The following is a 24,786-nucleotide window of genomic DNA, read 5'->3' on the forward strand; positions in this document are numbered from 1 at the left end:
AAAGTTGGAAACAATGACCACAGTCTCAGCAGGTCAAACTTAATGTCCCTAATTAATTCCTTAACTGGCTTGATCCCCAAATTATTCCCCACGACATGCAAAACTCAAATATCTGGGGCTCTATCTAAACGACTAAAGTACTTCCTGTAAAACACTTCCCCACAGCATACTTCGAGACCCAAACCACCGCACGACCGCAACCTCCCTTTCAAAACCTAGTTGACGCCCATTTGGCCGGACATCTGTCCGAAGCGCACCCCAAAAAAACGAATTAGTGTCCAAGAATCCACACTAACGCTGCGGAACTCCCTAGAACAGAAAACAAAATAAACATGTTACCACTCAATCAACCTTTATACCAAACTATTTAACCTCACATATGATCGGAACTCCCATCTGCCTATTCTTTTGATAACCTCCTCACTCATCCCCAACCTTGCTGCCTCCATCGCAACCTCAATCATAAATGAATGACCAGTAAAATTCGATGGATCAACCTTCAAGCCTATCAAGCACTTCTTAAAAACCGCCAAAAGCTACCCCTTCTCCAACCCTTCAAAACTTGTTTCGCTAAGAAATACTTTTGCGACGTTTGGGAGACCCCTTGCCTTGAAACCAAAGGTTTAACCTGCAATACATCTATTCAACTGTGCTACTGACCAACCCTCCTCTCTAATGCGACCCGAGAATAACAAAAATTGGACTTCCCCTTTGTCCACCCTCACCCCAATACTCTCACACCAACGATCCCAAAGACTCCAGGCTTTTTCATAAGCCGCCAATGTACCTGCACTCAATGATGCCCACAGAAGACCCTCTACTGTACCTTATGTTAGGGCGAACTGCCTTTCTCTGCCTAAACTGCTCATCATAAATGAGCCAACCCAAACCCCCATAAACCTGGTGCGCCTCCCTTATCGCATCTAAATAGCAGAACAGGGCCGAGCAACACTTGAGTGTTTTTTCCCCTATAACACTCCCTAAAATGGCAAATGCTTGTAACCAATTAGAGAATGATCCCACGCACTATCTATGCCTGTCCTTCTCTTCCTCATCCATTTTTTTCCCTCATCCTTCTTCGTCCTGTCTAAATTAAAACACTCTTATGGAAGTAATGAAAATATACCTACATACTCCCCCTTCCATATGCACTCCAGCACTAGTGATGAGCGGCAGGTGCCATATTCGATTTCGACGAAATTCTTGTTATCGCGATTAATATGCGATTTAAATAATCGCGTATTGCGATTTTAACTTAAAGGCTACTCTCCTATTGAAATAGCAATGCGATTATTTCAAGTTATAATAATCGAATTTCGATTTTAACTTAGCACTGCTATATTCCATATTCGTTAATTCTAGCCTAATATGGAATATAGCAGTGCTAAGTTAAAATCGAAATTCGATTATTATAACTTGAATTAATCGAATTGCGATTTCAACTTGGACCTGGTTTACTATGGTTGGCTTGGTAGAATTAGCGAATATGACGAATATATTCGTTATATTCCACAAAACGAATATGGCGAATGTATTCGTTATATTCCACAAAACGAAGATAACTAAATATTCTCCATCTTCGTTTTAGCTACCTATTCATCAACTTCGCTAATTCTAGCAATCATATAGGAAAGTTTACTATAGAGACAGCTAAGTTTAATTCGCTATGCGATTATATGACTGCTTTTTAAAAAAAAAAAAAAATGGAATAATTATAATACCTGATAATTATTATAATTATTCTATTTATAAAAAAAAAAGCAAAGTAATATAATCGCATAGCGAATTAAACTTAGCTGTCTCTATAGTAAACTTTCCTATATGATTGCTAGAATTAGCGAAGTTGATGAATAGGTAGCTAAAACGAAGATGGAGAATATTTCGTTATCTTCGTTTTGTGGAATATAATGAATACATTCGCCATATTCGTTTTGTGGAATATAACGAATATATTCGTCATATTCGCTAATTCTACCAAGCCAACCATAGTAAACCAGGTCCAAGTTGAAATCGCAATTCGATTAATTCAAGTTATAATAATCGAATTTCGATTTTAACTTAGCACTGCTATATTCCATATTAGGCTAGAATTAACGAATATGGAATATAGCAGTGCTAAGTTAAAATCGAAATTCGATTATTATAACTTAAAATAATCGAGTTGCGATTTCAACGTAATTCTCAAATCCGACAGTACATTCTAGTATATGGAGACGTTCCCATGGTGATGGGGACGCTCCATGAGCACGCAAGTCGGCAGAAGCGGCAACGGGCACTGACTGGAGCAGCCAGGAAGCCAGGAATCCAAAGGACAGGTAAGAACAACTTTAGGGAAGTGGGAAAGAAAAAAATATAAAAAAAAAAAAGAATATTAGAAATATCGAATTTATATCACTATATTCGAAATATTCGCGAATTAGCGAAGTGCCGATATTTGCGAAAAAAATTCGATATTCGAATATTCGTGCTCAACACTATCCAGCACGTCCTACTTCAAATGCGCCCCCAACGGGCCTTCAAAGCATACGTATACTTCTCCTTTTGTCCCGTCGTCCACCTTAGGCCTGTCATCTCCCCCCCCCACCCCCCCGGCCTGTGTCTGCACAGACACTGAACCCCCAGCCCTAGATGGCAGACTCCCCATGGCCCCATTCGCCCCTGCATCAACCCCGCAAGCTGGTAACTGGGAAAAAAAACTCCCCAAAACCATTAGCCAAACCCGCAAGGCTGCTCAGCAGGTGCCCCAGGCCCCCAACTAGCTCCCCATGACTCCCCCCAGCCCCCATACCCCCCAGGCTGCCACCTAGCGAATGCAAGGATCCCCAAGTTGTCTCACCTGGCTGCCCGGGCGCTGTGAACCCCACAGCCGATGGTCCTGGTCCAGTCTTCTGTCTTGTCCAGGCGTATCTTCCCTTCTTCTTGTTCCTGCTGACCCGCCACTTCCAGACTGCATCCCAGCTCCGTCCATACTGGGTGTGCTCTGATGCGACCCCAAATCTTCATCTTCCTCCAGGTTTGCTGGGGGATCCCTATGCAGGCTGTCCCTACTAAAAAGCCTGGGTACACTACAGTTCCCTAACTGCCCAGTCTCCGTGCTCCTGCAGCTTCCACCTCTGCTGGGGGGGAAGCCAGCAGTTCCCGCTCCAGAGCCATTGCTGCTCGCTGGTGAGGACATGGGGACCCCCCCCCCCCCACCTTGCTCTGGGCTCCTCCATCCGACGAGGAGATTGCTCCCACGCCGGGAGGACGTCACAATGGGCTGCCCGCTGTTCCCCATTTGTGGAGTGTCCCTGGAGAGGCTCTCAATCCGGCACTGAGCCCTGGGGGTCTCACTAGGGCTAATGCGCGCCGGCGGATGTACCCGCCACGACTGTCTCCCTCCTGACTGCGGGCCTGATGCACCCGCCGCCACCCTGCAAGCCTGACACCTGCTCCTGTAGCCACTGTGGACCATAGGCCTCCGCTACCACCCGCAACCTCTGCAACATCTCCTCAGACTTTTTCCACAGTAAGCTTTTCTCTTCAATGAGTGATATAAAATGGCGCCCGTCACCCTAACCGCCCCCTTTATAAAGCTTTAACCCCTCCCCTAGTGACACACCCCTCTCCTTCTAACATTAACCCTTGCTTCACCTGTCCCCTCCCCAAAATTTAATCATGGGGGCCTCCTCTTAGGCTAAAGCCCCAGTACTTGAGGCATGTGCTGGTGCGGTGTGTTTGTAAACACACTGGTGGAGATATATAGAGACTAGCGGATCCGTCTGCCAGTCTTGATCTCCCTGCACTGGTGTGAAATGAGCCTGATTTGTTAAAAGGCAGTACCTCTTAATAAATAGTGTTGAGCACGAATATTCGAAAAGCTAATTTTTATCTCAAATATTGCCACTTGGAGAACTTGCGAGTAGTGCTATATATTCGTTATATCGAATATTCGTCATTTTTTCCATCTGAAGTGATGCTTCCTCCATACTTAAGTTGCTTGTGTGTCAATGACTCATTGGCCCACAAGCAAGAACCAGGAAGGAATCCTGTGTTCAGATGGAAAAAATTACGAATATTCTAAAAATGAATAGATAGCACTATATTCTATAGTGCTATATTTTCGTTTTTGACCCACGCCTGTATTATGTTTTGACCCACGCGATCATTACCTTGCCGATTTTAGAGTAAGAAAAAAAGAATGTAGAATATAACAAATATTCGAATTCGCAAATATTCAACGAATATTCTAGAAAATATTCGCAAAATATCACGAATTCGAACATGAACCCTGCCGCTCATCACTATTAATAAATCAATCGCACCTCTGACCTGCTGTGCGCCAGAAGGAGAAGTCTATGCCAACTACAGGATGGTGTAGACTTTATCTATGACTTTCAGGCAAAATTTATACTTAATGTGCTGGGTGGTGCGAAGCCACACCCCTTCAGCTAAGCCACTCCCCATTTCCTCAGCACTTCAGAAAAGTGCAGAAAACTTCAAAAAGTCGCTAATTATGGTGCACAGATACCGTGTGCCATAACGTGCAACTTTTTTTTTACTCCATAATTGTGGCGTAGGAACATTGATAAATGTCTCCCACTGTATGTTAACACCATCAATTAACACTGTTTACCCAAAGCTATGTCAGTGTCACTCAGACATCATTTACTAATGCTTGCATGACAGAGCTTGGGAGGGAAACATTTTTTTAGAAAAAATAAACTAAGAGATGTGACAAAATTTCCTAGGAGGCTAGAGAGGTTATATACCAACTTTCAGGGCAATTGGAGCAACTTCGGTTAGGCCCGAACCAAAATTTAAAAAAAAATTGGCGAACCGGACCCGAAACGAATCTTGACTGGTTCGCTCATCTCTTGTTCTGGACCTTCTTATCTCCTGTTCTTAAGGGTACTCTGGTAAGGAAGTTGCTTCCCTGGCAGCTAAAGTCCCAGAGACAAAGGTTCTCTGAGCTTGGACCTACAGTATATAGCAAGAGCTTTCACACACAGGTCTTCTCCCATGCTCTTCTCAGATTAGTCTACTCCTTACTAATAAGTCTCACAATTTGTTAACCATTTGGTTGCCCCATTCCTATTACGTACATAAGGCACAATAAATCACAACTTTGAACTCAATAAAATTGCATTAACTCTTTGCAGTAGTACTTCTGGGGTATGTACCTACATCATGAAAGATCATATACACAGTACTCACCACGTAGTCCCCTAGCACTACAGCTTCGGTCTTCACCTTAGGTTTCTGTTAATAGGTTGCAGCAGTGATGTAGCCAATCACTGACCTCAGTGGTTTCGTATACTACTGAAGCCAATGAGTGTCTGCAGTGGTTAAATGCCATATATTGCTACGTAACTGCTGCAACCTGAGGTGCAGAGCTGGAGACGATGGGTGAGTAAGTGTTGAGTACATGTTGCTTTATTATTTTATCACATTTGGGGACATTGGAAGGGTTTCTTTCAGCTCTGACAAATCCAATGAATATCTACTGTACAATACACTGACATTCTAGAAGAAAAACCTCATTCTGCCACTCTCATTATCCCCATTTGTCTGTTGATTTGCATTATAGTTGAGCTATTTGCATTTTTATGCACTAATTAAATAAACACTTAATAAATTTCCATTAAAACGTATGCAAATGGCGACATTAATGGCTCCAGCAGTAACAGCTTAATGACCCTTTACGACATGAACAAGCATTGTGAATATGGCTGGAAAGGGATGGTGACGGTTCAGGCCAACAGAGATCATATGCTTTAACCCTTTGATGACCAGGCCTGAAAAGGCCTTAATGACCAAGCCAGAAATCTGGTATATGTGACTTTATCAGAGAATAACGCATTAACGGTATTGCACATTGAAGTAATTTTAACATAGTTTTTTTCTTCACATATTGTACTGTATTTAGGTGATACAATTACACCTATGTAGTTTGCATATATTTACCAAAAATACAAAAAAATGTGGGGTGTAGTAAATATTTTGGCCCCACAGTATTTTTTTTTTTTTGTAGGAATCAATGCAATGTAAGTGAAAAAATAAGAATTGCAAAGTGTTCATTTAAAGACAGATTTTTTTTTGCACAACGCACACAAAAATTAAGAAATGCACCCCTATTTCTCCCATTTTCAGAACCTAAACCTGTGTCTGTGTATGTGACCATATTTTACAAAACTACACCCCCTATAGTATTTATCTAGGGTTATAGTGGGAATTTTGAGAATTTTAAATGGTAGCGGGAGATATACGGTAATATGATAAATGCATAACATTTTGTATATATAGCATAATGTTTAGTGATCGATATGCTACATGTTTATTCTGTGAAGTAGCAGGGACTAGAATGAAAATAAAAAAAATGTATTTGACATTGTTATAGAAGAATATTTTATAATACTGTGTGTATTCATGGGATTTATAAGGGTTATTTCTAAATTGCTCCATAGCAATTCCCCAAAGTTAGTCCCCCTCCCAGTGGAAGGTGCATGAATATATATATTTTTTTGTTTAAATAATTTGGTTGTGGACTGCCTTCTGCAAAAGGTATATAGCCACTTGCTTGTACCAGGCCAGTGATTTTGGTTTAACCAAATATGGCTGCAATATCTAGTCCCCCATGAATTTGCTGTACAGTAGTCCGTTATGCACACTGGTTTGTGCTTGTCAGATGTGGAACCCTTTCCGCTACTGCCACTGTGGCATTTGTTTGAACTGTTCTCAGGACATACACATTTTTGTATAGTCTAATCTATATAGAGAGAGCTTTTTTCAGGTTACACTCTAACAGGACGCAATAACAGGAGGCACTAAAGACACTTTATCCCCCTAAAAATGGCTAAACAGCTATTCTAAATTGTGATTCTGTATATTTTAATTTATATAGAGATATTTTTTGAATGTGACGTCATAACAGAATAAAATAGACTCTCCCTCACCCCCCCCAAAAATGGATAAAAAGCTATTCTAAATTATGATCCTGTATATTCTAATTTATATACAGAAAGAGAGATTTTTTTTTATATGACGCCCTAATGTGATATCCTAACAGGACACAATAACAAGACACCCTAACCTGATGCACTAACCCCACACAAGGACAGGACGCAGTAAAGACGCTTTAAAAAATATATTGCTAAACAGTAGTGTTGGTTGAGCACCAAAGTGCTCGTGTGCTCGAGTGGAACACCTCCCGATGCTCGGGTGCAGCACAAAGTAAGTCAATGGAAGAACTTGAGCATTAAACCAGGCATCCCCTGCTCTGAAGAGGGGAGGGTGTCAGGACTCTAGTTTGGCTTAGGAGTGCCTCCTCTGACTCCATATATAGCTATGTCCATATATGGAGTCAGTGCTTGGGGACACCTAGTGTATTTAAATCTAATCTAGCCTCTATTTCTGAAAAGTTTCTGACGGGATTCAAACTTTTTTTTTTTAGAAACTAGCCATGCAGCTCTGTAGTTAACGATCTGGGCTGTAATGTAGAAGGTTGTGAGTTTGAATCCTGTCAGAAACTTTTCAGAAATAGAGGCAAAATTTAATTTAAACATATATATATATATATATAGTAGATGAAGAAAGTCCAGTGGGAGCACCACCAGAGTACGGGTGCAAAGTCCAACACAGGGCAGTGGCAAACCCCAAAAATGTATAAAGCGAAGAAGTAGGACTGCACTCCAAAATGTGGTAAAATAGCAGTGATTTATTCACCCATGATATGGCAAGTCTTGCGACGTTTCGGCTCACAAGAGCCTTCCTCAAGCATAGTAACAGTGAAAATCAGAACATATGAAGGCATTTACAAAGTGTCCAACCCACAAAGGTGTGGTCACAATCAATTACAATTACATACATCTGGTTGAGATCAATAAAGTGCAAATATATAAAGTGACAAGTGCTAAATAATGTACAACTCTAGGGATGCCTTACCCTCAGCGAGAGCCAAATGTGTACAATACTTTGTATAGGTAGATTCACAATTAAATAAGTGACTTATTGAATGTGGATCACAGAAACACGGCCTTCAGTGGCGATGGGGCCCACATATACCATCGCGTTCGTTGCGAGTCTTCAACTCATCAATGCGCATGTTCGCACTGGCCTCATGGTGTGCGTCATAGTGTAAAATTCGCACGCATGCGCATGAGCGCAAATTCGCGCGCACGCGTCTACGCGCAAATTCGCGCGCACGCGTCCGCGCGCAAATTCACACGCATGCGCATCATGCGATCGGCGCAAAGGCACCATTTTACTTAAGGGAATCCACCCTACAATTCTATTTGTATTATATGTGACTGTTATATAAATAGGATCGTTATATAAACATGCGACCGCTGTAGGGATCTCCTACAAAAGCCAGCTTCTGGACCGGGATCCCGACCTTACGAGCGAGACACCTGACCAGGGGGCCGTGAATGCCAGGGGAGCGCATTTCCATGATCTCTGCCGGCAGTCTAGGCCCATTGCTGGTAATTAAAGCAGTCATGAAGAGATACTCACTCCCAAATAAACAGTCATATCATATAAATATAAAGGTACAGATGTATATCTGAAGTAACGCATGGATGTAAAGACGCAAAGACGCAGATGTCCACGCTGGGCCGCATCGTCCACAAAGGCAAAAAATTCCAGGATCCACATCCAATAGTGTGAAAATATATAAAACCTAAAAACAAAGAGAGAGGAATAAATATTTCCAAATATAATACAGATATATATTGATCTTTTCACGGTTATCTTACACCAATATACCGATATAAGGAGGACAGAACACATATATGCGATTGGACTAAGAACGACCCGCAGATCCACAACACTGTCACCTGAACTCGATGTTGAGACCCTTAGGGTGCAAGCTGTCAAGATCATAAATCCAGCGTAATTCTCTTTTTTTCAAGAGAGTTAAGCGATCACCACCTCTTCTAGGGAGCCTAACCTGATCGATGATCCAACATCTTAGATCCCGCTCGCAGTGTCCTAGGGATCCAAAATGTCTGGATACTGGTAGATCAGTGCGTTTCTTCCTTATTGAGTTCCTATGGTTATTCAACCTAACTTTTAATTCTGTAGAAGTTTCCCCAACATATAATAAGTTACAGGGGCAGGCCAACACATATATCACATATGACGATGAACAGTTTAAATGGAACTTAATGGGGTATTCTTTATTTGTGAACGGATGTACAAAGGACTTAGCTTTGCAAATATGTCGACAATTGACGCAACCGAGACACGGAAAACATCCGAGGCCCGGCTGCGCCAATGTCCGCTGCACACTGATCTTCTTCGGACCTGTATCAGCCCTGACCAATTGATCTTTAAGGTTTTTATTTTTACGGTACGATAGAAGAGGAGGGAATTTAAATTCCGGAACATCTACAATGGACCTGCTTAAGATACTCCAATTATTTTTGAGGATACGACCTATCTCCAAAGAACACTCAGAGTAGGTAGACCTGAATGGTATTCTCTGAGTTTCCTTGGGGGTAGTTGATATTATTTCAGTATTCGTATCTAGAATTTTATTCTTGTGTGTATCTAATAATTTACGGGGATAGCCCCGGTCCCTGAATTTACAAGCCATCGTTTCCAATGTGTCTAACAGTTCAGTATGGTCAGAGACAATGCGTTTCGTACGTAAAAATTGTGAGTAAGGAAGGTGTTTCACTAAACTGCGTGGGTGATTACTTTCGTATCGCAAAATAGTGTTCCTATCGGTCGGCTTAACATACAATCCTGTACCAATTGTACCATCGACCAATTTCACATTGGTATCCAAGAATGATAATTGTGTCTTGGAGTATGATACAGTGTATTGAAGATCCGGGTCTATATTATTAAGGTATACATGGAACTCACTCAATTGTGATTCCGTACCAGACCACAGGAGGAAGACGTCATCTATGTATCTCCACCACCTAATCACATGTTCAAAGTGGTGGGACACATAGATAAAGTCTTCCTCCATGTGTCGCATGTAGATATTTGCGTACGTAGGGGCCACATTGGACCCCATCGCCACGCCACGTTTCTGATTATAGAAAGTGTCTTGAAACAAGAAGTAATTGTTTTCAAGAATTAGTCTCAGTAGAGTATTTATAAAACATTTCGCATTCTGTGTTACGGGCGAGTCATCCAGATATTTGTTGACCGCACTAATGCCCTTCTCATGCCCTATTGATGTGTATAAAGACACAACATCAAAGGATACGAGAATCACAGTCTGCATGTCACTGATGTCCACAGCCCTCAGTTGTTCTAGAAAATCGCCTGTATCCTTTATATAAGACTTTCCAGCCATTGAGAATTCTCTGAGTAACCTGTCTAGAAAAATGGATATCCTACTGAAGACAGAATCAGAGCCAGACACGATGGGGCGGCCGGGGGGGTCCACCAAGCTCTTATGGACCTTAGGTAATATATATATGACGGGAGTAATGGGAGTAGTGATCGTCAGATACTCCCTTAATCCCTCATCTATAATACCCCCGGCCACCGCATCGGATAGGCTCTTGTTGATAATGGCCATAATGCGAAATTTAGGGTCACCTTGCAATACACCATACACATTTATATCATTCAGTTGACGTTCGATTTCCTTAATATACTTTTGTGTATCAAGGACAACTACCCCACCGCCCTTATCGGCCGGTTTAATAGTTAACTGGGGGTTGTTCTTGAGTTGGGATAGGGCCTCTATTTCAGCAGTGGTCAGATTGGGGTTGCTTACTCTAGCTGTATCCCCATGTAGGGATTTTAGCATACTGACATCTCGTTGAACTGCCGAAATATAGGCCTCTATCGCAGGTTCGTCTATATTAGGAAAAAAGGCGCTTTTATTAAACAGGTTTAATCCCCTAAGTGAAAATTCGCTAGAGCATGTTTGTAAATTTACATTACGTCCCTTAAAGAATATTTAAGTCTAAGGGAACGAAAAAAATCAGTTAAATCCATCTCTAAGTCAAACCAATTTACCTTTGTACTTGGGCAAAAGGTGAGACCCTTGGACAGGACACTCAGTTGGGCTTCAGTCAATTCAACTGAGGATAAATTAAAGACTATTGTCTCTTTCTCTGAGATGGCGCTTTGGTTGATTGCAGTCTGGTTCTGTTCTGTCGCTGTTTTCCCTTGTCTTCTATACCGGCGACCTCCCCTCCTGGTTCTTGTTCTTTTCCTTTCTTTATCTCTGGATCCACCCCTAAAAAAGCTTTCTCTTCATCTGTGGGCAATGGAGTATACTTTTTCTTTCTCCTATTATCACGATTGGAGCTCATTGATGGCTGGTCAGTTTGCCAGGTGTATATATCACCTCGTTTGTAGTCGTCCACATCACGTGACCACTTGCTCCTTTTCCCTTCCTCCAATTCCATCTGAAACTTATCAAGTTGAATTTTAATTTCCTCTTTGTATAAAGTAAGATCGTCGGCAGGTAATTGTGTCTGCAATGTCCGTTCAACCTCTGTCAGTTCCTCCGAAAGTGAGGCCACTTCTATTTGCAAAAAATCGATGTTTAGCAAAATATAATCAAGTGAATACCTGTTTGATAACATCTCAAAGCGTTTACAAAATAATTCATTATTAGGAAAAAGATTCGGCCGCAGATTTGAACGCATTCCTCTCGGAATTTTCTTTTGGATCTAAGATGTTGGATCATCGATCAGGTCAGGCTCCCTAGAAGAGGTGGTGATCGCTTAACTCTCTTTAAAAAAGGGAATTACGCTGGATTTATGATCTTGACAGCTTGCACCCTAAGGGTCTCAACATCGAGTTCAGGTGACAGTGTTGTGGATCTGCGGGTCGTTCTTAGTCCAATCGCATATATGTGTTCTTGTCCTCCTTATATCGGTATATTGGTGTAAGATAACCGTGAAAAGATCAATATATATCTGTATTATATTTGGAAATATTCATTCCTCTCTCTTTGTTTTTAGGTTTTATATATTTTCACACTATTGGATGTGGATCCTTGAATTTTTTGCCTTTGTGGACGATGCGGCCCAGCGCGGACATCGGCGTCTTTACATCCATGCGTTACTTCAGATATACATCTGTACCTTTATATTTATATGATATGACTGTTTATTTGGGAGTGAGTATCTCTTCATGACTGTAATTACCAGCAATGGGCCTAGACTGCCGGCGGAGATCATGGAAATGCGCTCCCCTGGCATTCACGGCCCCCTGGTCAGGTGTCTCGCTCGCAAGGTCGGGATCCCGGTCCAGAGGCTGGCTTTTGTAGGAGATCCCTACAGCGGTCGCATGTTTATATAACGATCCTATTTATATAACAGTCACATATAATACAAATAGAATTGTAGGGTGGATTCCCTTAAGCAAAATGGTGCCTTTGCGCCGATCGCATGGTACGCATGCGCGCGAATTTTACACTATGACGCACACCATGAAGTCAGTGCGAACATGCGCATTGATGAGTTGAAGACTCGCAATGAACGCGATGGTATATGTGGGCCCCATCGCCACTGAAGGCCGTATTTCTGTGATCCACATTCAATAAGTCACTTATTTAATTGTGAATCTACCTATACAAAGTATTGTACACATTTTGGCTCTCGCTGAGGGTAAGGCATCCCTAGAGTTGTACATTATTCAGCACTTGTCACTTTATGTATTTGCACTTTATTGATCTCAACCAGATGTATGTAATTGTAATTGATTGTGACCACACCTTTGTGGGTTGGACACTTTGTAAATGCCTTTATATGTTCTGATTTTCACTGTTACTATGCTTGAGGAAGGCTCTTGTGAGCCGAAACGTCGCAAGACTTGCCATATCATGGGTGAATAAATCACTGCTATTTTACCACATTTTGGAGTGCAGTCCTACTTCTTCGCTTTATATATATATATATATATATATAAGTTTTTATTCATAATATATTTACATATATTATTATATATTTAGAATATATAATATATTATAATATAATATATGTAAATATATTATGGCTAAAACATCAGTAGTAGTTTCCCACATATTATGCATTCATACATATCAGAAGTATGATTATACATATTTATGTATATATTTTTTTGTAATTACACATTTTTTACAATTACTAAACAAAATCTAAAATATATAAATTTTATTAGCCTCTATTTCTGAAAAGTTTCTAATGTGATTTGTACTCACAACCTTCTACATTACAGCCCAGAATGTTAACCACTACACTAAAGAGCTGCATGGCCGGTTAAAAAAAAAAATGAGACTTCTGTTGTATAGGAATACTTACTACTAGTAAGTATTCCTATAAAGCAGAAGTCTCATATTATTTTTTATTTTTTTATTTTTTCAGTAACTGGTCATGCAGCTCTATAGTGTAGTGGTTAACATTCTTGGCTGTAATGTAGAAGGTTGTGAATTCGAATCCCACCAGAAATTTTTCAGAAATAGAGGCTAAATTAGATTTAAATACACTGACTCGAGCATCGCGCTCGACCACATGCGATATTCGGCCGAGCATAGCGATGCTTGGGCCAAACTGGTGTTCGGCCGAGCATGCTCGCCCAACACTAAACAGCTATTCTAAATTGTAATTCTGTATATTCTAATGTATATACTGTAGACAGAGAGATTTTTTTTAATGCGCTGCCCTAATGTGACATCCTAACGTGACACCCTAACAGGACGCACAGAAGACGCTTTTTAAAAAATGGCTAAACAGCTATTCTAAATTGTAATTTTGTATATTCTAATTTAATATGGCCAGCACAGCAAAATAATATATAGCAGTATGCCAGCGGCTGTGGAGGCAATCCAGCACCCAAATAAATAGAAGTAAAAAATTGCACGGCACTCTCAAAAAATGTGGTTCAAAGTAATGTTCTTTAATCACCAATGTGACGTTTCAGTCCTCCTACCAGGACTTTTCTCAAGCAGTACCAAATTACAATAGTGCTAAGTGTGTGTGTGTGTGTGTGTATGTGTATATATATATATATATATATATATATATATATATATATATATATATATATAATATGTGTGTGTGTATAGGCTCCCAATGGGGTAATTAATAATAGTATGTAATTAATAAAAGACATAATTTTTAAGTGATACAATCTCATAACATCACCTATTTGTATACATGATTATTCATAATGCATTAAAAAAGACATAAAAATATCCTAGATTAAGGACGGGCCAGACCTGGGCTGCAAGCCTGGGGGGAGGCCTGCATGACTGGGTTTGGAGGGTGTGGGGAGAAAATGACAGGCAAGGGGTTAAGGGCGGTGCTGGGAAGGGAATGTGTGGGAGGGTAAAGGCAGTTAAAAGGGGGGACCAAAGGCGGGAAAGGGGCCATTTTAGTGAGCACAGTGAAGGGCTCAGTCCCACCCGTCCTGTTGTATGTCAGTGGTCACAAGTGGGAAAGGGTGTTTGTGTCGGTACAACTGGGGGTTTGGTAGGTGGTTGCCGTTAGTTGGCCAGGTCATTCTTTTGTCATAGTGGCCTTGGCGGTTGGGGGATCCTTGAAGTTGGTGGAATGTTGGCTCTGGAGTGGTGGGGAGGAAGCCAAGAGGGCTCTGGACTCAGGCTTTGGAACCGGAAGGGTGAGATGGTGGGAATCTGCCCAGGTGTAGCCCAGGTTTGCACAGTTCTGCCTCTGGGCTAGTGGCTATAAGGCTAGAGGTAATTTAGTTGAGGAGCGGGGCAGATTTCCGCCAGGTTTTGGGGCTCAAAGGACCCTCCCTGTTTAGGAATATTTTTGGGGTCGTTGAGGGGCCTTAAGGAAAGAAGGCCTTTGGGGATGTTATATGTTATTTATAGTATTTATGTTTTTTATGTTGTTTTTGTTAATAAAATGGCTGCTGTGGCCAACTAAATCCACCTTTGGCTGAAATGTCTTTCTTGGGATTAAGTCATGCATGGGGGAGGGTGTCAGTAGCTGGGAGGGAGAGAGCGATTCTACAATACCCTAGTCATGTATATTTCATATAATCATTATTGCTTGTTAATTAAATGTGACTGTGCATATTAAAAACATGTACTGTGCATGCAGGGGCATGGATTTAAGCAAAGAGCATTTAACATGTCACTCCGACTTAAAGCCCAAACCGGAACAACGTGTTTTTACAGCGCTGCTTCGGGAACAGGTTAAAGCCTGTCTCCTTTTACTACTGCAGCACCTTTAAAAAAAAAAAAAAAAAGTCTCAACACCGTCCACACTTGATTTAGATGATTTAGATGGGTAACAACACTGATATTAATGTTTTTTTTTTCCTGTTATTCAGTATAAGGAAAAAAACTAAGGTCATTAAATTCATAGGGATTAAAAATAACTATTTTCATTACTATCCAAACCCTTTGCCTATTCACTAGGATACATTTAAACAAAACAAGTCTACCCTCCTGAAATGTCTTAACTTCTTGCATTCCCCAGGTAATGATTCTGGAGGATGCATTCGTATGCACTCTGTTTTGTACTGTTTCTTTATTATTCCTGCTAGAACCTATGAAGGAATTGCTAGCAGCTTGCAGTGAAGGTCCAGATGGGTGTTACCATCTGAGTGGTGTCCCTGCACAGTCTGATTCTATCCAGTCAGTGTTACTGGTGTCAGACTATGCAGGGACACGCCTCAAATTGGTAACACCCATCTGGACCTTAATTAAAAATAGCTAGTAATTAATTAATAGCTTCTATCAGGAGTAATAAAGAGAGGGCAGATCCTAGAGTAGATGCTCCAGAGAACCTGTGTACTCTCCTGACATCCCTGTCTTAGGATATACCTGCATTCTCCATGAAATAACAATTCTGTAGCCTTTTTTCTTAGAACTCTGCATTGAGCCCCATTCCGTTATTTCTTCTGGAAATGCATGAATAAATTGACACATGCGTGTTTTCATTCTCCGAGGCAGTAGGTTGTATCTATTACCTTGGAGAATGATTTCACAGTGTCAGAGTATTTATTCTAATTTGTAGGTTGGACCATTAAAACTGCTTAGCCTGAAACTCTTGGTTCATGGTTGGAATGCAAAAACTCAGTGAAGACTGACACTTAAACAGGCAATGTAGAGTGGGACCTCAAAACAGATTGATATTGCCATTCATGGTCTGTGGGAATCTGAGTAACTATCACTATCCATGCTAGTTGTACTGGTTGCCATAGTGGTTGTTTCCAATCTTCTTGACTTTATAGGGATAGTCCCAGCTCAGAATGGACATATTTTAGGGGTTTCAGGCTCCATTCACACGTCCGCAATTATTGTCCGTACCCACTCCGCAATTGTGTGGAACGGGTGCGGACCCATTCAATCTCTATGGGGACGGAATGGATGCGGAAAGCACATGCGGTCCGCGGCTCTGGAAAAAAATAGAACATGTCCTATTCTTGTCCGCAATAGCATTTCTATGGGGGTGCCGGCCGGGTGTATTGCGGATCCGCAATACACTATGGACGTGTGAATGGACCCTTATGGGCATTGCTAGGCAGGGCTTACAAATGTACCTCAAATGGGTGTTCAGTGTTTGAGAGGCATGCCATTTGGTGCTGGTAGGCACAGCCTAGGACTTGGTGCCTTTTTGTCCCATCAGCTTGTTAGTATCACCTGTGAAGAAAGGATGCTTGAAGAGGTCCTCATCCCGTTGGTCAGGGGTCCCTTCCTCCAGGGGCCCCATCATGTACACCACTAACGTCCTTACTTCAATCTTCCAGGGCTGCGGACAGAAGGACTCTTTCGAAGATCAGTTTCCGTTCACATCATCAAGGAAATCCAGAAGCTTTATAATCTCGGTGAGTGGTCCCCAAAGCAATCTGCGATCAGTGGAGCGAGGCGTCTCGGTGATACTGAATCTATCTGCAGTGGCCGCTCATTTAATTAGTTAAACATAAAGCCATTTGTAATCTCTGTGTCACGTTAACGGGAGATGTATTGAGGCCGCCAGGGAGACAGAAGCAGGAATTTTCAGGGGGATGTTGTTTCCTATATGAGACATTAGTCTTCAGCTTTCATAGAGGAGTCTATGAAATACAGCTCTGCCCCTTCTCCTCCCCCACTATATGGGGGACACGGTGCATATCGCGGGATAATAAATTGTCCTCCCTCCTGACAACAGTCCCTTCTTTCCTGTAATGACAGGTGAAATGTCACGAGCGCTAAGATTATTACAGGCCACTAGAAATTATATTTTATATTCCCAGCATTGCCCATTTTCAGTAAAGTATGTCCTGATGTGCCAATATCGATTGCTGCTGCGAACCCATCGGGGCTCATTACTCTGCTAAAATATGTATGGCGAGTTGTAGTATATAAATTAATATATTATAAAACTTGTCAGCAAATAATATTTGAACATCACAATTCGATGTCAGAACATGAAGATTATACTAAGATGAATGGCACTACACAAGTAGCGCTCATCTCTTCCCCCAGAAGCAGTCTGTAACACACAGCTTTCATAGGAAGTTCCTTCTACTGTGTAAGGCCCCATGCACACTGCCGTTGTTCACGGCCGTGTGCGGGCCGTGGAACCGCGGCCTGGATCCCTCCTGAGACCAGGAGCGCACGGCGTCACTGGTTGCTATGACGCCGTGCGCTTCCTGCTGCCGCCGCAGTACAGTAATACACTGGTATGATCTATACCAGTGTATTACTGTACTGTGCCGGCAGCAGGGAGCGCACGGCGTCATAGCAACCAGTGACGCCGTGCGCTCCTGCTCTCAGGAGGGATCCAGGCCGCGGTTCCACAGCCCGCACACGGCCGTGAACAACGGCCGTGTGCATGGGGCCTAAGGGTCCATGCACACGTCCGTTGTTTCTTTCCTGATCTGTTCCATTTTTTGCTGAACAGATCTGGACCAGATCTGGACCCATTCATTTTCAATGGGTCCTGAAAAAAAATCTGACATTGTGCTGTCCGTTTTTTTTCAGGACCCATTGAAAATGAATGGGTCCAGATCTGGTCCAGATCTGTTCAGCAAAAAACGGAACAGATCAGGAAACAAACAATGGACGTGTGAATTGACCCTAAAACTGATTGACTGACATTTAGTGCTTCCTCTTTTTGGAAGAAGAGGTTCTTCAGCAGCTGAGTGTGTATGATGCAATACTCTGACCAGCTTCTTCAGTGCATAATACACACCTCAGCTGCCGCAGAGCATCACAATATACACCTTAGGTGCTGCAGAATCTGATGATGCAAACTGCAACTGCTGCAGAACAACATAGTACAGACCTCAGCTGCTGCAGAATGTCACAATATACACCTTAACTTCTGCAGGAAATCACAATATGTACCTTAGCTGCTGCAGAACAACATAGCACAGACCTCAGCTGCTGCAGAACATCACAATATACACCTTAGCTGCTGAAGGACATCACAATATATACCTTAGCTGCTGCAGAATCTGATGAGACACCTCAGCTGCTGCAGAACAACATAGTATAGACCTCAGCTGCTGCAGAACAACATAGTATAGACCTCAGCTGCTGCAGAATGTCACAATATACACCTTAACTTCTGCAGGAAATCACAATATGTACATTAGCTGCTGCAGAACAACATAGCACAGACCTCAGCTGCTGCAGAACATCACAATATACACCTTAGCTGCTGCAGAATCTGATGATAGACACCTCAGCTGCTGCAGAACAACATAGTATAGACCTCAGCTGCTGCAGAACAACATAGTATAGACCTCAGCTGCTGCAGAATGTCACAATATACACCTTAACTTCTGCAGGAAATCACAATATGTACCTTAGCTGCTGCAGAACAACATAGCACAGACCTCAGCTGCTGCAGAACATCACAATATACACCTTAGCTGCTGAAGGACATCACAATATATACCTTAGCTGCTGCAGAATCTGATGAGACCCCTCAGCTGCTGCAGAACAACATAGTATAGACCTCAGCTGCTGCAGAACAACATAGTATAGACCTCAGCTGCTGCAGAATGTCACAATATACACCTTAACTTCTGCAGGAAATCACAATATGTACATTAGCTGCTGCAGAACAACATAGCACAGACCTCAGCTGCTGCAGAACATCACAATATACACCTTAGCTGCTGAAGGACATCACAATATATACCTTAGCTGCTGCAGAATCTGATGATAGACACCTCAGCTGCTGCAGAACAACATAGTATAGACCTCAGCTGCTGCAGAACATCACAATATACACCTTAGGTGCTGCAGAATCTGATGATACACACTGCAGCTGCTGCAGAACAACACAGTACAGACCTCAGCTGCCGCAGAGCATCACAATATACACCTTAGGTGCTGCAGAATCTGATGATACACACTGCAGCTGCTGCAGAACAACATAGTACAGACCTCAGCTGCTGCAGAATGTCACAATATACACCTTAGCAGCTGAAGGACATCAAAATATATACCTTAGCTGCTGCAGAATCTGATGATGGACACCTCAGCTGCTGCAGAACAACATAGTACAGAACTCAGCTGCTGCAGAACAACATAGTACAGACCTCAGCTGCTGTAGATGCTGTCACAATATATACCTTAGATGCTGCAGGACATCACAATATGCATCTCAGCTGCTGCAGAATCTGATGATTCACACTTCAGCTGCTGCAGAACAACATAGTACAGACCTCAGCTGCTGCAGAACATTACAATATATACTTAAGGCTACTTTCACATTAGCGTTTTTGCGGATCCGTCATGGATCTGCAAAAACGCTTCCATTACAATAATAAAACCGCATCCATCCGTCATGAACGGATCCGATTGTATTTTGTCTTCTATAGCCATGACGGATCCATCATGAACACAGTTGAAAGTCAATGGGGGACGGATCCATTTTCTATTGTGTCAGAGAAAAGGATCCATCCTGACATCCAATGTAAGTCAATGGGGCGTTTTTCTGTCCGCTATGGGGATGCAACCAAACAGAGAGGAATGCATTTTGGTGCACCTTACCTGGCATCGGAGGAAGCGCTTCCGCTTCTTCAACTTCCTGCTACAGGCACATAAGACTTGAAAAAGGAGTTTTGTAAGCTCCGGAACGCGTTGTCATCCTTGAATAAATAGAGGTTTTCATTCCTATCCGCCTGGTCGTTCAGTTGCGCCGACAAAGTGTCTTCATTGAGGGTGTGGATCTCTACGTGGGCCCCATCCTTTCCAATATTAGAAGTAGATAAAGATAACCGAATGAAACAAATTAGTCAAAAATATTAGACTTTATTTATTGAGGAAAATGATCCAATATCACATGTCTGTGAGTGGCAAAGTATGTGAACCTTTACTTTCAGTGTCTGGTGTGACTCCCTTGTGCAGCAACAACAGCAACTAAACACTTCACCAGAGCACCACAGCCTCGTCAAACAACTAATTGGTTGGGCTGCTCGTATCTTGAAGATAGGTCATATGTATAAAACACTCAGACAACCCACATGCACATGACAGTTGTTGTGTTCCGTTCCGCAAAATGGGGTTCCGTTGTTCCGTGATCCGTTTCTGTATGCCTTCCTTTATTTTTGGAGGATCACCAGACATAAAGGAAAGTAAAAAAAATCTAAGACAGGAAAAAAACTGACGGGGACGCAGATGACAATCTTGTGTGCCTCCGTGTTTTTTAGCGGTCCCATTGACTTGAATGGGTCTGCGAACCGTTTTCCGTGAAAATAATAGGACAGGTTATATTTTTTGGACGCACTGGAACCACGGATCACGGACGCAGATGACAAACGGTGCATTAGCCGAGTTTTCAACTGACCCATTGAAAGTCAATGGGTCCACAGAAAATCACGAAAAACTGAACAACGGACACGGATTAAAACAACGGTCGTAGTGCATGAGGCCTTAAGGTCAGGACTTTGACTTGACCTTTCCAAAACTTTAACCTTAATTCTTTTTTAATGATTCTTTGGTATAATGACTTGTTGCTGAGTATCGTTGTCTTGCTGCATAACCCATGTTCTCTTGAGATTCGGGTCACAGACAGATGTCCTAAGATTTTTTGAATTTGCTGGTATAATTTAGAATTCAATGTTCTGTTAATGATAGCAAGCCATTCTGGCCCAAGTGCAGCAAAACAGGCTCAAACCATGATACTACCACGAAGTTTAACGGATGAGATTAGGTTTTTATGCTCAAAAGCTGTGTTTTCCTTTCTTCAAATATAACACGTCTTATTTAAACCAGAAATATATATATATATATTGTCTCATCCAGCCACAAACGATGTACCAGTAGCAATGGTGGATTGGGAACTTAAAGTGGCACTGGAAAAAAAAAACTAAAAGTGGCCCCATATTGTAGGTTGGTCCAAACTGACAGAAGTAGGTAGGGCCAATAATACTGTAGTGCTGAACAAAATACGACCCCCAGCAGCACCAAATACCACAGTGCAGCACACAATTCTGCCGTCTGCACCACAGTATTAAACCTTATCATCATCCTGAGGATGGCAATAAAGTTGAATTCAAGAGGGATCAGTGGCCGCTGGTCAGGTGCATAAGTGGCTGATGCTCCTATATTAATAATGCTGAGAGTATCAGATCTTTATATACCTTGCTGGTAATCATGAAGAGAGCTTGGGTGGCCCCCTTGGCATCGCCCCGCCGGTAAATTTCCCTGTAAGGTCTATGGCCAATCTGCCCAGTAGAGTAGCCTTTTGACTTGTCCAGGTGATTCTTAGCAAACTCCAGATAAGCAGCAATGTTCTTTATGAAGAGGAACTGCTTTTATCTTACAATCCTTCCATGCACACCATTATTGTTCAGTGTCCTCCTGATGGTGGCCTCAGAGGTCATCTTGGTCACCTTGGTTTCCTTTCTGGCTTTGAGGACTATTACACACCATGCTCTTCACGCAATCTTTGTTGGTTGAGCACTCAATGGTCTTGAATTTTTCAAAATTTGTACACAATCTGTCTGACTGTGGATTGGTGGACCTAAACTTATCAAAGATGGTTTGGTAACCTTTTCGAGCCTGATGAGCATCAATAGTTCTTCTTCTGAGGTCCTCAGAAATCTCCTTTCTTCGTGCCATGATACACTTCCACAAACATGTTTTTTTGAAGAACAGCCTTAACCAGGTCATCCACTCACACCTGATTGCCACTCAGTCATGTGATATTGGATCATTTTCCTCAATAATCAGTGACTAAGTCTAATATTTTTGACTCACTTGTTCGGTTTGGTTATCTTTATCTACTTTTCAACTTTGACTGTGAAAATCTGATGTAGTTTTAGGTCAAAATTATGCAGAAATATGGAACATTCTTTAAAGCACCATGGCATAAAAGCATGAGGCTGCAGAAGAAGTCTATAGTAGTCAGTTTAGGGCTCTGAAACTATGTGATCCATGCTGAATTATTAGGATTTCTGCACCACTGGGGGCTGTATTAATGGAATTTTAGAATTTCTGTGTGTATACAGATAGATACAACACACCCATTTCTTGTAAACACATTATTGTTGTAATTAGCACACACTATCAAACATACAAGCTTTCTCTGTGGTTCCTGAGTCTTATATAATTTCACAGCCTGAATTATATGTTGCAGATTCAGCTAAAACTCAAAAACTCAGCACTTCTTTTGTTTGATAAGCAGCTAAATATTAATGAGTGGAACCAATCAATATATTCATGTCACTCTACAGGGAAACCAGTGAATTTTGATGACTATGGAGATATGCATGTCCCTGCCAGTATTCTGAAGACCTTTCTGCGGGAACTCCCTGAACCACTGCTGACCTTTACCTCTTACCGAACTATCCTTGAAATCACCAGTAAGTCCCAATAACATGGTGTCAGTTAGAGTAGTGTGTACACATTTCCCATGTCATAGTCCACACAGAACTTTCCCATCACAGTGGTAGTGTCCAACAAGCCACCTTCGTTCCCTCGCCCCTCTCATAGCATGCTCTTTGACAGAGAGAAACTGCACCTGCAGCCCCCTCCTCTCCCACCTTCCTCATCTACTATTTGCTGTATTACCCTAGACAGATTTTCAATGGACTGAGGAGGTATTTGAACCTACAGGTATGGAAAGGGAGACTACTAACTTCTGGAAGGGGGAAACAATGACACGTTCCCTAAAAAGATACAATACAACATTTCTTATATTAACATTTACCGTACTTATTCTATATTTTATTAAGATCATCTTATCTACTAAATATTGTATATATAGATAATGTCTCCCTCATATAGTATTCGCTGATTTCTCTTCCAGGTGTGGAAAGCATCTTGCGTGCCAACATCTGTAAACAGATTGTTCACCAACTCCCAGAGCACAACTATGCCGTCCTCAAATATCTCATGTGCTTTCTAAACATGGTGAGTTCCTCACAGCTTCAGGACAGATACTCAGAACAGATCATATCAGTCTGGGGACTGTGACAAGTTCAAAGTAAAAAGCTAGAATGTATGTACCATAGTAGTATACCATACGGAAGTTATGGGACTCGTGTGGAGAGCGAGCCCAGCCTTGGTTAGACTCCTTCCCTTTTATTTTGGGTGGAAACAACCAGTGCAGGATTACCCTCTCCAGAGGAACAACATTGTTTGCTAACAAAATGGTGGGGAATTGCTTCAAGGATCAGTGGAGGAAGAAACAAGTACCAGACCTTTTTTGTTCTGGGTAAAAAAATCTGTAATTATAGTGAGGTGCCCATTTAGATATTTGCAATGAGGCCCCCTCTCTTCTATATGCAACATTGGTTAGAATTCAAATAAGATGTTTGACCTTTGTTAACAGCTGGATGCACCATGACAAACAGTCACGTTTGCCTGGGGCCTTGAGAAAGTTCTCAGGGTTGTCATGGCTAACCGCCTGAAAACCCATGCAACCCGAGGCACAGCTTCTCAGGTAGCCCCTTAAAATTCCATACACTGCAATAGTATTCTATTGTGGTCTGTATGGTATTGCGGTCTATGTGACAAGCAATCAGAACGCATGTTCAAGTACCCTAAGGGGACCAAAAATTACAGTAATAAAAGGCATAAAAAGTTTTAAAAAATGTAAGAACCACAAAAATAATATTGATCACGTTTTATAAACTTTTTTTGGTGAGGTTCCCAAAAAATTGCAATTCTGCCAGTGATTTTTATTTTCATGGGTTTCACTATATGGTATAATTGGCATGTTAAGCTTGTTGGGCTGATCATTGCTAACAAGCGTTCGTAGGAATAATCATTAGCGGAGATCTGCCTGTATAATGCTGTTGCTGATTACCTGATGAATGAGCAAGAGCTTGTTCATCAGCAATCAGAATCTTTCAGCAGGTTTAAAAATCATAGCTTGCTGGCAGTGGCGTACATAGAGATGTAAGGGTCCCATAGCAAGGATCAAACCAAGCCCCCCACACATGACAGAAGGATTTTTCCACTGCTTCATTTGCTAAAAGTTGTTCCTTTAGAGCAGGGATGCTCAACCTGTGGCCCTCCAGCTGTTGTAAAACAACAACTCCCTTCATGCCCTGCTGTAAGCTGATAGGTTTAGACTGTCTGGGCATGCTGGGAGTTGTAGTTTTGCAACAGCTGGAGGACCACAGGTTGGGTATCCCTGCTTTAGAGGGTAGAGTCCTGTCTAAGTTTTCACCTCCAACAGAAAAGGAGATCATCCCAAAACTGTAGTTACGCCTCTGCTTGATTCAATATAGAGATGAAGGATAGCATTAGAGTTTGTTCCTCCTCATACTATGGAGGAGATGGCTTGCTGCATGTAATAGTGCGACGGGCAGCCCCCAGGGCCATCGGTTCTCTGAGTGTAGGAATGCCACTTTGGTGGTACAGTTGGTGGTGCAAACCAATACAATAGCAAACAGGCTAGCAATAGGAATGCAGGAGTG

At 42.0% G+C, this 24,786-nt stretch overlaps 1 protein-coding gene across 4 annotated transcripts in view; it reads left to right on the forward strand.

Annotated features, from left to right (window-relative positions):
- Window positions 1–24,786, forward strand: part of LOC122928341 (proline-rich protein 5-like) — a 291,839-nt gene that overhangs the window by 259,799 nt on the left and 7,254 nt on the right. For all 4 annotated transcript variants that reach the window (XM_044281096.1, XM_044281091.1, XM_044281093.1 and 1 more), the window contains 3 exons: window positions 16,666–16,743; window positions 22,594–22,722; window positions 23,169–23,272. In XM_044281096.1, the coding sequence (XP_044137031.1) occupies window positions 16,666–16,743; window positions 22,594–22,722; window positions 23,169–23,272 (311 nt within the window). The remainder of the gene's footprint in view (window positions 1–16,665; window positions 16,744–22,593; window positions 22,723–23,168; window positions 23,273–24,786) is intronic.

Source organism: Bufo gargarizans, chromosome 2 (assembly GCF_014858855.1).
Source record: "Bufo gargarizans isolate SCDJY-AF-19 chromosome 2, ASM1485885v1, whole genome shotgun sequence".
Lineage (NCBI taxonomy): Eukaryota > Metazoa > Chordata > Amphibia > Anura > Bufonidae > Bufo > Bufo gargarizans.